Source organism: Tachysurus vachellii, chromosome 1, assembly GCF_030014155.1.
Source record: "Tachysurus vachellii isolate PV-2020 chromosome 1, HZAU_Pvac_v1, whole genome shotgun sequence".
NCBI lineage: Eukaryota > Metazoa > Chordata > Actinopteri > Siluriformes > Bagridae > Tachysurus > Tachysurus vachellii.
The window spans coordinates 9,042,682-9,055,560 of NC_083460.1; the positions used below are offsets into that span (position 1 = coordinate 9,042,682).

Here is a 12,879-nt window from a genome sequence, read left to right on the forward strand (position 1 = left end):
ACTAAACAGTTAACACTCAGTGCTGGTCCTGAGCCCGGATAAAAATGGGAGGGTTGCGTAAGGAAAGGCATCCGGCATGAATATACGTATATATATATAAATTAGCTCTTAGTTACATTTAATAATATGAAACACAGCATTTCATTTATCTTTTTCATTCTAGAATTTGATGAGACAAAGTATTATTGTTGACATGCAACAACGATTGTGAGTGGTTAGTCAGAGATGTCAGTCTGCTGATCAGAAGGTTGTGAGTTCAAGTCTCATCACTTCTCATCACTAGTCTCTGTGACCCTTGGTTGTAAGTGAGATAAATACAAGTTGCTCTGGATAATGGTGTCTCCCAAATGCTATAAAATGTAATCTGTTTTCATGACAAATTCACTCAATGTTCTTTGTTAAACAACACAACTCTTAAATCTGTTGACTCTTTACTCAGTGCAACACAGTCACAACAGATTTAAAACCAGATATAATCATGACAGCAGGTGATACTGTGAGCAGCTAATCAGAGGCCTGTGCTTTAGCTGTAAAGTTAAAGAGAAGCTTTACACAAGCAGTGTGTAATGAATGACGCTTGTTGAAGGAAACGGAGAGATCACTATCAGTGTAGAGGCTTGTAGTGTTTCTGATTCTTCTAGGTCTAAAAAGCTGTTTTGTTTCTGGCTTGTTCTGAAGTGGAGATGTGAAACTGATGTGCCTTGACTATGGAAATTACAGCCATTACAAGACAATTTAGTGCCAGGTCGTTGAGAAAAATCATTTCCTGAAACAATTGCACTTGTTTTCTTAAGTTTTATGGGGAAAAAAAAACATAGTTTTTTCTTCTAATGATTACCAGAATGAAATGAAGAAAAAGAAGAGGAAGAAGAAGAAGAAGAAGAAGAAGAGTAGGAAGAAAAAGAAACATTCTGTTTTGCTTTATAAACTTATTAGTCTTATTAGAATTTTATTTTCTAAAGTACTCCTTCTAGAGCTTTTGAGCTACATACAACAAACTCTGCCATTTTGTTTAGCCTCGACTGATGTTTTTCGGTGTTACTTTTCTTTAGTTAAAGCGATCAGCATTATGGTTTTCCTTCTACAGAAGCTCAAATTAACCCATAACATTCCATTCAAAATTTTGGAGGTTTATACCTCTGTAATCTTTCATGCTATACTTCCACTAAACTCATTAGGTCTAATGAAAGTGTATATTTTCGAACTGCCATGCCAGCCCCCAGTACATGGGGAATCGAAAAATTTCCGCAACACACGTCTGTATACGTCACATATCAAAACTTTTGGCACAATCAGAAGAACTTTCGTTACTTTGAGTGTTCTGATGACGTCACATGCACGTCAACACCCAATATAAATTGAATCGAAAATTTCCGCAACATGCACATGTGACATAGTGTATCAAAACACTCAACACAATGAGTAGAACTGGATTATATGCATTCTAGCAATGTCCCATGCTTGTATCCACTTGCCTTCAAAAGTATTTGCACCCTATATTTCCACTTGCCTCCATAAAACAGACAGATTTGTTTTGCAGTGTACTGTTTGTTTCAGCATGGGAAATGTTCATTACGTAACAGAGTAAAACTGCTGCTGTAACTGTGACATCATACACACTTGTAATTTTGTCATTTTATAAATGGCTTGTGTAAGAGTGAGAACATCATTAGTTGGGTGTTTAAATCTGCTGGAAATGTGGCAAGGCTTACAAAAATTATAATTTTTATAATTATAATATAATGATTGGTTTGGAAGACACAGCAAATCTCTTGAGCTTTTGTGCTGTTCACTCGTGTTTGAATCTGTAGCTTGTTATATTATACCACTTATGTGATGCAGATCATTGTGGCAAACTGGAGTGCGACAGAACGCAACGCCAGGCATTGTGAACACGAATCGACACAAGAGGAAGGGTATACGTAAATAGCAAACCACATCACAGGTGAAGACATATGAGACACGATCTCATGACTTTCATAATGGACAGCAATACACCTCCCAGCGCCCTCTAGTACTCTGGCAGGGAATTGACAAGCGCTTTTAACAATTGACTTTCTCACAAGTTTAGAACAAGTGCAGAAGCTCCAAACAGAACTAGAGCATCAGCATGAATCAGGCAGGTCTGGAGAGCAAGACGAGCCTCAGCAGTAAAAGTATGTCAGGATGTGCCATCGGCATTACATCAGGCAGCAGAAGTGCACATACAGCTCAACAGAGAGTGAGACATTATTAGAAAGATATTATTAGACATACTGCAAAGGATTCTTCGATCTGATTTGACAGAAGGTGATAATAATTTTAGTATAACAGCACGGATCGGACAGTAATTCCGTCTTTAACATGAAATACATATGTTGCGATTTATATTGCAATTGATTAATAGGTTGATATTAATGTTATTATGCTTCTACTAATACTTTAGTCATTTTATAGTAACAGCTCATATACAAGGACTAGTATGGCAGAAACTACACATAATCTAATCTATGACTAATATTTAAAAATAATAAATGTTGGTCTTTAACCTTTGTCAGTGTATATTTTGTGATGTGGTGAAGTTTTTTGTCAGGAGACATTTATTTATCAGTTATTTAAGGAGTCACTTTGTGGTGTTAGTGCTTTGCTGGTGTAGTTATTCTTTGAGTAAAATGAAGAGCTTAATTTTTTATTTATTTATTTTTTGAGAGAGAGAGAGAGAGAGAGAGAGAGAGAGAGAGAGTGAGAGAGAGAGAGAGAGAAGGAGAAAGAGTGGAGAGGTGGCGGACTGGGAAGAGAAAAGGAGTTAACCAACAAGTGACTGATTATTACTGGTGTAACATAAGTGGAAACTCGTGTACATTTAATCATAAGTATAATCATTAACAGGAATGATGTGTCATTTATTAATAGATGACGCATTATAACCTGTGGCAAATCACTGTGGTATAAACAGAATATTTCTCTTCACCCTGCACATATGATATGACCTGGTAGAGAGTGAAGTTGTGTGTGTAATTTATTGTTGTTATTTCTATTACAACTCTTTCTAAACTTAAGGTGTTTGAGCAAAATTATACAAATTTTGCCAGACTGACAGTTTACTATAGATGCAATGTATCTGTTTTTTTTTCTGTGTTGAAATACCTGTTAGTTATAAAGGTTATAAAGATTTGCTATTTATAGACAAGTTTCAAATATAAAATGTGAAGGTTTTATATGTGTACTAAATTAAAACACCAGCTGTTGCATTGCTCCATCTATGTGAGTGCAGGGATTAAATAAATAAATAAATAAATAAATAAATAAATAAATGTGGCTTAAAACTAAATCATGCAGCAAATTATACGTTATACTACTAAATTGTGACTGTTGCAGAAATAACCATTATTTGTGTTAATTCAGCAATGCTCAATTTACCGTGAACAAATGAATCAAAATGCCTTTCTCTCTCTCTCTCTCTCTGTCTCTCTCTCTCTCTCTCTCTCTCTCTCTCTCTCAGGTTCCTCTCAGTGTAGAGTGTGTACATGCCCTGATGAAGCAGACCTACTGTCCTCAATGTAAAGATTTGGCCACTAAACCATGTGTCCCATACTGCAGAAACGTGATGAAAGGCTGTCTCGCCAATCAGGCAGACCTGGACACAGAGTGGAAAAACCTTGCAGGTGGGTGGATGGAGATGTGTGCACAAGTTAAGGAAGCAAATACATATATAAACTCACATGAGTAGGTGACAGGATATTTGTGAAATAGCAGCTGTTTGTGTGTTTGCGTTTAGATGCTATGCTAATGGTGGCTGATCGGTTGAGCAGACCCTACAGTGTGGATGCAGCCATATTGTCTCTACCTAAACGCATTGCTGATGCCATCATTTACATGCAGGACAACCTGAACACTTTCAACAACAAGGTATGAGTCCTACTAAGTGATACACAAAAGATGCTAAAGATTTTAGAAAGTTACCATTAACATTACTTAATCAGATAACGTTGAAAACTTTCACTTAATATTAATATGGGGATTTGTTTTCTGGTTATTTTTAACCACCATCACACCATTTCTGACCAAAATAAATAAATAAGTATATACAATTCTATAATACAGTAGTTATATTGCTATGAATCTATTATAATGTTTAATAATTTTGCATTAAACATTATTGTGAGCTTTGCAAATGTCTGAAAGACTTCCTGCTTTGTGTGTTTTTTGTGTTAGGTGTTTCAGGCGTGTGGTTTTCCTCCAGAAAACCCCATCCCATATGAGCCAAATACGAGATTTGAAAGCTTTGCAGATGTGAGCAGCACTTCAGCAACAAGTGTTGAAAAACTGGTAAGGGTTTAACCAAGATACAGCAATATACCGTATATATAAAATATTATGCATGTATCAAGCTAGAAAGATTAGTATAGGCACTACAGTACATCTGATTTAGTTTATCACTTTCTTTCTTATTTGTTCCTCTATGTTTTTCAGTTAGCAGATATATCCCGCAAAATCAGGAACATGATGCAGTACTGGATTCAGTTGCCCACCAAACTGTGTGTGGACCGAGAGGCAAAAGGCAGCGAGGAGAACAAATGCTGGAATGGAATGGCCATAGATAGGTACATTCTCACAAGCATAGCATGAAAGTTTGGTTCATTTTGTCCCTGTATTGCTCTAAAAAACAGTTCTTCTAGGATTTTTTTTTTTTGTGATTGTTGCACCCTGAAATGCGTGATCATTCTTGATTTTTATTTATTTATTTATTTATTTATTTCAAGATTTTTTGCTTTTTTGTTTGGGAAATTACTTGAGATGGTGAAATTTCAAGCACAGTGAAGACTCATATGTAATTGCTTTTAATGATGGCTGTAGTTCGACACGTGAATTGGATGAATACGTGTTAAGATGACATTTTGTCCCAAAACTGCATAAAATCTGCACTAATTTAGAACATTTTCAATTACCTCTAAATACCATGGATTAGGGTTTGCTTGATTTTTTTTGCATTAATTTAAAAAATTGCAAAATCCTGGACAGAAGGACTGAAAAGAAATAGCATATTCATTGCTAACAGAACATAAAAGACAGAATACCATAAGCTGACAGTGTTGTATGTGTTAGGTATCTCCCTGAGATAATTGGAGATGGACTAGCCAACCAGATCAACAACCCTGAGGTGGAGATTGACATCACTAAACCAGACATGATAATACGACAACAGATTATGCAGCTCAAAATCATGACAAGCCGAATGAAAAACGCCATCAATGGCAAGGACGTGGACTTCCAGGATTCCAGTGAGTATGAGTGCACACATGTTCAGTTCAAACCTAAGTATTAGGGATTAAGTACTTTATGGAGGTTTAAATTGGTAACTTGTGTAACTTGGGATAACAAAAACTTATAATACATCCAATTTAATGTTGTAGTTCAATAACCTACAATATTTACTCAGGTTGCTAGAATATGTTAGATCTAGTACTGCTGATGATGCTACCAACACCATGCTTTGTTAGTTTGGTGTTCTACATGTAAGTATCAGGTAATGTAATACTTAAATTTAAAAAGAGTTTTATTTGAGTCTCATCAGACCAGAGATCCTTTCTACACATGTTTGCTGAGTGTTCAGTGTGTATTTTGGAGGGATTTCTTCTTGCCACTCTCCCATGGAGGCCCACTTTGTGTAGTGTCCATGTTATGTGCCTGTGAACAGCCTCTCTCATCAAAGCTGTGGATATCTTCAGCTCTTTCAGAATTATCCTTGGCCTCTGCAAAATGTACATCACTAACCTGTCCTCCACAGCGACCTTGAAACAATAATCAAACCTTCTCTTTAAATTTACTCTTGGGAAACAGCATTTTTCAGACCCAACTAACAATAACTACAATTTACCTTGAAATATAAGCTTCAGAAATCGTATTATTTTGAGAATATGAACACATTCTTATGAAATGTGTGAATCAATTTTACCATATGTGATGCACTATGTGAACCCATTTATCTCCTACTTGTACATCTAATGCTTGAGTCTTCTGTTGTTCTGTGGACTATGGAAAATTACATTTTTCGCTGTAGCTTGGAACATTTACTCAACCCTGTTTCTCAACCATAACACATTTGCTCCTGTGAAACATTTAGAATGTTCCACAAACCATTTCATCAACAGAAATATGGCAAGCACTATTACAGTATTTTTAGTAGAACAAACTAATGGCATGATGTGTAAATGAAGAGTATTGGAAATTAGCGTCAATGGGAGGAGTTTAAGATGTAGCAGCAGAGGCTTCTGAAGCACTTCCCAGAAAGAAGAAGAGTGAACAGGTTGAGTGAGACATGACCTTGATCATGCCTTCATAGATATAGATACTTCATAGATATCCTCCATAGATAACGTCTTTGATCTATGTAATTGATCTAGATAGTCGTGTAGCTCCTTTTGGTCTGTCGATAATCCACACCACACTGGTTTTCTGGGAGTTGAGAGACATGTTGTTGTCAGCCCATTGCATGCCAGGTGCTTGATGTCCTCTCTATAGGCCATCTCATCATCATTGCTGATCAGGCTTAGCACAGTGGTGTCGTCTGCCAACTTGATTATGGAGTTCGAGGCATCAACGGGAGCACAGTCATGGGTGAATAGAGAGTAGAGGAGAGTGCTCAGTACAAGGGTGGAGGACATGTGATTGTCAAACCTAAAAGACTGCAGTCCGTTAGCAAGAAATTCTGGATATGCTGTCCTCCCTCTGCTTGATATTTTTTTTTACGTAACATAGTAACATTGCACATCTTTAATGGTATTTATGTGATTTTTAATGGATAGGTTAGTATCTTATCATCCTAAATATAATTACTTCACATATTAAAATATTCTAGTATATGTTACGTAGAACAGAAACACAAAATCTATTGCTCTTTTAAACCTTTTTAATAACAAGGATTGTTGGGGATCCAGGCGAAGTCCGAGCAACCATGTGCTCAGATACCTACTTCTGGTTATTAAACAGGTGCAATTTTTCAACGTTTCATCTAGATGGTGGTAAACCCATACCTACTGTAACAATCCCCATGAAACAGGATACAAAACACTGGGGGTCAAATAACAGATGGAGGCGCTCATGCAAAAGGCAGCAAGCTTGGAAGTGTTAACAGTGTTAAAGCTGAAGTAACAAAATAAAATGCTGTGTGCTCCTTCTATTGTATTACCTCCCTACAGAGTTGATCTGAAGGTTGTGAGTTCAAATCCCAGGACCACCAGTCTACCACAGCTGGGTTCTTGAGCATAGGGGAGCTCAAGCGGCAAGCCCTTAACCCTAAAATAAAAGTCCTGCTCAGTTGTAGAAAATAATTGAAAGTTGCTATGAATGCCATGAATGTAAATGATATTCTCCCTGTGTTTATTCCTTAATCAGTAAACCAGTATCAGTGTGTTCAGAGATCATATTTGTATATTGTACTGATGATGGAATCTGCTAAATGCTGTAGATGTAAATCCTAATGAAGGAAGGAGTTAGTGTTTTAATGTGTGTCAGTGTGTAGTGGTGTGGTGATGGTGTTGAGCTCTTGTGGTCATAGGCATACTGATACGGGTCCAGTGTTGAGGGCGGGCAGGATTTCAGATGACCAGCATGTGATCTGGTTTCATGAATAAGTAGGTCTTCAACCATCGTTTGAAAATAGCCACTGGCTGTCCGGACCCCTAGGGGAAGTTCATTCCACTACCTCGGTGCCAGAACAGAAAAGAGTCTTGTAGAATACTTACCTCTTACCCTGAGAGATGGTGGGACCAGTTGAGCAGTGCTGGTAACTCTGAGGGTGTGAGGTGCAGTGCAAGGAGTGATAAGGGCTTTGAGGTAACAGGGAGCTGGTCCATTTGTGGCTTTGTAGGCCAGCATCAGTGTTTTAAATCTGATACCTGCAGCAACCGGAAGCCTATGGAGGAATCGCAGCAGCGGAGTGGTGTGGAGAACTTGAGTTCAGCAGTGACCTGCCAGCAGTGAATTGCAGTAGTCCAGTCTTGAGATGACAAGAGACTGAACAAGCACCTGAGCAGCCTGTGTGGACATAAATGGCTGAATCTTTCTAATGTTGTAGAGCAGGAACTGCCATGAGCGTGTCACATTAGCAACATACGAGGAAAAAGACAGTTGACTGTCCATGGTTACCCCAAGGTTACGAGCTGTGACTGAAGGGGAGATCAGATCGTTATGCAGGGATATTGCAAGAAGAATGTGTGAGAAGCTGGTTACTGCATGGAAACTCAGCTTTTATGGTCCTGTGTACATCGCTCTAGATAAGGGCATCTGCCAAATGCTTTAAATGTAAATGTAAATGTTCTATGTTTCCCTGATCAAAAGAGCCTAATCTTTTAAATCACTATTGGTCTGTCATAATTAACCTCCTGGTGGTCCAGCAAGCAGGATCCCGTGTCGTGTTCGATTGCCTGGCAGGGAGCTAATCCAGCTACTGAAATGTTAACTCTCAGTACTGGTCCTAAGCTTGGATAAAATGGGAGCAAGCGTGTCAGGAAGGGCTTCCTGTGTAAAACCTGTGCCAAATCAAATATTTAGGCCAACTGATCCACCGTGGCGACCCCAAACAGGGAGCAGCTGAAAGAACACCAACATCGATCTGTTATAATTCTGATTTTAATTTTAACATTTCTTTGGATGTAATGCGTAATAAAGACAGACTGCTTGGTGCTACGCTAAAAAAAAAAAACCTCATTGAAGTTAAATAAGTCACATACGTACATCTGTTCCATGTGATTGGATTGAGTAACATTAACATAATTCCTTTTTTTTTTTTTTTACATCCAACAGGATTTGATCACATTACCACTGCACTATTCCACCATGCATGTTTTAATTGCCTATATGTAATACTACAGGTATAAAGGTATAATTCCTATCAGTTCTACCATCCTTGTGAGATTTCCCTATGTATTTGGTATACAGTACATTAATACTAACTCATGTTATCATTTAATCTAGTAAATAAAGAACGTTTTAATTTTGGCATAGGCAGTGAAATCAACTTTTGAGTAAACTATAAACTATTGTCTTATCTTTGACTGGCCACATATTCCTTTTCAGCATATTTTACAATATATTTATTTCCTTTTTTAACATAGGTGATGACATCAGTGGCTCCGGAAGTGGAATGTGCAACGATGATCCTTGTGTCCACAACCAGCAAATTATGGTTCGCAGCACACGCAGACCGAGAGTCTATTCCAACGCTTCTGTGAACAAGAACGAGGCAAAAGGTGACGGAAGACGGATCCTCCCTTGCACCGCCGTTTACCTGCTCTCGTTGGCCACAGTGCTGCTTAGGCGATAATTGTTGTTTCAGCCAATCAGGACTCAGTATGGGATGGGAATGGACTGAGGAGGGGTGGGGACAGATACGTTGCCAAAAATAATAACATAACAAGCATATGAAACTTACAACAATAGCAAAATGTGCAAAATGAATGGTCTTCTTTGTCACTACACACTTCTTTCATTTCTGGTCTTTATGTCTGTTTTGAATACCTGCACTCCTAGAAATTCTCTGGTGTGAGTGAAATATTGCGCAATTTAAAAAATGATAAACGATAAACGATTCTATAGGTATGGAATTAATTATATATTTCAAAGTCTGTGCTATAAGAGTTGCGGAAATATCTTATTCGTTCGCCTTTAAAAATTTTAGATAATTTATTTATTACCGAATTACTATTCCCTCTAATCCTGAAATGTCTGGAAATCAACAAATAGGTCAAAATCACATGTTTATCAAAAACAGAAAGGTTTAGACTTTAGACTACAATATTTAAACATGGTCCTGCAATATTTTATATTAACACCATTTTTCTCACAGGCAACCATTTCTATTTTCTCACGCTTTTCATAATCATTGTTATTATTCTTTTTTTGGTTTCCAATTGCAGCTTTACGGCTCGGGCTTGCATAAAACACCTATATTTACCACAGTTCTGAAAAAAAAAAAAGCAATGCAAAGAGCAATATTTTGGCGTTGAAGCTCACACACCAGCAGAATAAAAAAAAGAAGACAATATTTTCGAGAAGTTTGATCAGTTCACAGAAGCCGTATGTGAATCTGTATGATAGCGTTTTGATCTTATCAAATTTCCCCATTATTGCTGAGTTTTTTTTTTTTTTTTTTTTTTGAACACTGCCCTGTTGTGTCCTTCAGTTAGACAACAATTTGTTTAAAAATGTTGACAGTGTTTATGTGATGCTCTCTACAACGTTAGTGATCCTTAATGATCATGGAAGTCTACCAATGGCACTCTGTAGACAAAATCTGTGTTGAGAAGGAGGTTGAGCAGTTTAGATGGTGAAATGTTTGTGGACAAGTAGAAACGTGTGTGTGTGTGTGTGTGAAAAGTTTGTCTGTCACGGTGATAGATATTCAGATGCATGTGTTTGGGATGTAACCAAATATGAATTCATTATTTGGAATGAACTGTGTATTTGAATCTGTTCTAAACAGGTAGCAGGAGCACTATTGTGTGTGTGTGTGTGTGTGTGTGTGTGTGTGTGTGTGTTTAATTTTGCCAGTAATATACGCACCTCAGTACTAGAGGTGTGTGTCAGGCCTGGGATCCCATAGGATGCAACAAAATAGTCATAGAAGCAGGAAGTTTTTACTTTTATCCTGGAGCAAGCGAGAAGTCAGATGAAACTGTAGTATAGAGTATAGGAACATGCAGCACAGCACAATGCATGTACGACAGCCTTAATAACAGTGCTGCAGTGGCATTAAGCTACTACGCTAAAATTAATATAAGGAAATTTGTTCAAAATGATCACAAACCGATTTAAAGAAAACTAATAACTGCACAGGCAGGTTTCAACAGTCACTATAGTTAAGTTGGATCTGTGTGTTTGTGAGTGTGTGTGAGAATTTGACAGTGTGGGCATGTGGACGTGATGGCCCTAGGATGTGTGTGTGTGTGTTTGTGTGTGTATGAGAGAATGTATACATTTCAATGCTCATCTTTCAGTGCATGTGACAGACCTCCCCTGTCCTGGGAACAAGTAATAATGGCGCAGGGTGATGACATCACTACAAAACAAGCAGTGGATGTGATTGCGTTTGGCTTGTGCACACCGCAGTTATTGAAGATTGTAGTTGACGGAGTGTTCAGAACCAGTGCATGCTGGGACATCCCTTTTCTTCTCCAATAGTCATCTCTTGCCCTAGCCCTGACACATTCCGAAATGAATGAAAGGTAAAATGAGTAAAGGAAAAATAAATATAAACAAAACAAACAAACAAAAAAAAAAGTACATTTATTTGCACAACTCTGTATAGTAACTCTGTGTAGCTTTCATTTCAGTTGCTCCGTTCCTTTCCTGACATAATATTGCACTTTTTGTGACATACATGTTGACTCTTAACATTGCAGCTGCAGTACGACTTGATTGACGATCTGTAGCAGAGCATCAGTGATAAAGCAGCTGATTGATTGGAAAGTATATATTAACAAACCCTCCGTTAGAAAAAAAAATGAGATAGAAGCAAAGACAGGATTTTATCAGATAGCATTGTGGATAATACGATCCAAAATTTTGAGAAAGCTGTTGGTTAAAAGCAGTCATATGCAGAACAGTGAATTTCTAATCACGTTTCAGTGCTAACCCTCATTTATACGTGACATTTGTACCAGAACACTGTACATATTCAGCCTGTAAACCACTAAAATGATAAAATAACTGGGACGAGTATCTTCTGGGATACTTCACGCTATCAACGAGGACTGAGGGAGACAGTAGCACACACTGGCACGCGTGGCAGAATGATGCCATGGATACTGGGCACAGGAAAATGTATACACTTTTTACAAAAAACAGGATTACATTATTGCATGTCATGTATTAAGAACAATGAAGTCAAGTAAAGGGTTCAGCCAATTCAGTTCACTAGTCTGTGAACGCCTGTTCTAACAACGTGGGCCCTAAATAGCCACTTGTATTGTTAAATATGGCTGACATCAGTGAAGTGAAATTTAAACTAGAAAAAAAAATGCAAATATCTATAAGATGTTCTGATATATGCTTTATTGTTTTTGTGATTCCATTTCTCTACTTGTTTTTTTTTTTTTTTCAATAAACACCAATAGAGAGTCTGTGTTCATGGATGGAGTGTCAAAAAAAACAACATTTGATGCAAATTTGTCAACTTGCTGTTTTATGTTCCTGAAAAAAAGGAAGACTTGTCAATTATATACATCATACGATTTTAAAGATGTGTGTGTCAAACTCATTTTGTCACTTTCTATAGTTTCACTTTCTGTAGTGTGTAAGTTTTCTTAGGACAAACTAAAAACTAAGAATTCCTACTAGATTTAATTCTTTGTCCTTTCGTTTTTACCGGCAGAATGGAAATCGACTTACGGGATATTTTCAATCAGTAGAAACAAATGAATTATTTTATCGCCACAAGTCTGATATAAAATTGGTCAGGACACTGTTGTCTTTAACAGTGAGATGGTTTTAACTCTGGTGGTATAACTTTAAACAGAATTGGTGATATTTATATATTTTTTTTCTGAGTGTATAATTTTATACGGGGCACGGTGGCTTAGTGGTTAGCACGTTCGCCTCACACCTCCAGGGTTGGGGGTTCGATTCCCGCCTCCGCCTTGTGTGTGTGGAGTTTGCATGTTCTCCCCGTGCCTCGGGGGTTTCCGAGTGTGTGTGTGCCCTGTGATGGGTTGGCACTCCGTCCAGGGTGTATCCTGCCTTGATGCCCGATGGTGCCTGAGATAGGCACAGGTTCCCTGTGACCCGAGGTAGTTCGGATAAGCGGTAGAAAATGAATGAATGAATGAATGAATGATTGATTAATTTTATATGAGATATTAACACCAATGTGAAATGTGTGACATGACAAATTCAATACTG

General features: G+C 37.7%; 1 protein-coding gene across 1 annotated transcript in view; it reads left to right on the plus strand.

The window, feature by feature from the left end:
* The window catches only part of gpc1b (glypican 1b), a 79,592-nt gene extending 67,371 nt beyond the window's left edge, over positions 1-12,221 (plus strand). Inside the window, exons 4-9 of the mRNA XM_060871337.1 lie at positions 3,482-3,644; positions 3,758-3,888; positions 4,195-4,308; positions 4,453-4,583; positions 5,086-5,261; positions 9,096-12,221. Coding sequence (XP_060727320.1) covers positions 3,482-3,644; positions 3,758-3,888; positions 4,195-4,308; positions 4,453-4,583; positions 5,086-5,261; positions 9,096-9,304 — 924 coding nt within the window. The 3' untranslated portion in view covers positions 9,305-12,221. The remainder of the gene's footprint in view (positions 1-3,481; positions 3,645-3,757; positions 3,889-4,194; positions 4,309-4,452; positions 4,584-5,085; positions 5,262-9,095) is intronic.
* The last annotated feature ends 658 nt before the right edge of the window (positions 12,222-12,879 follow it).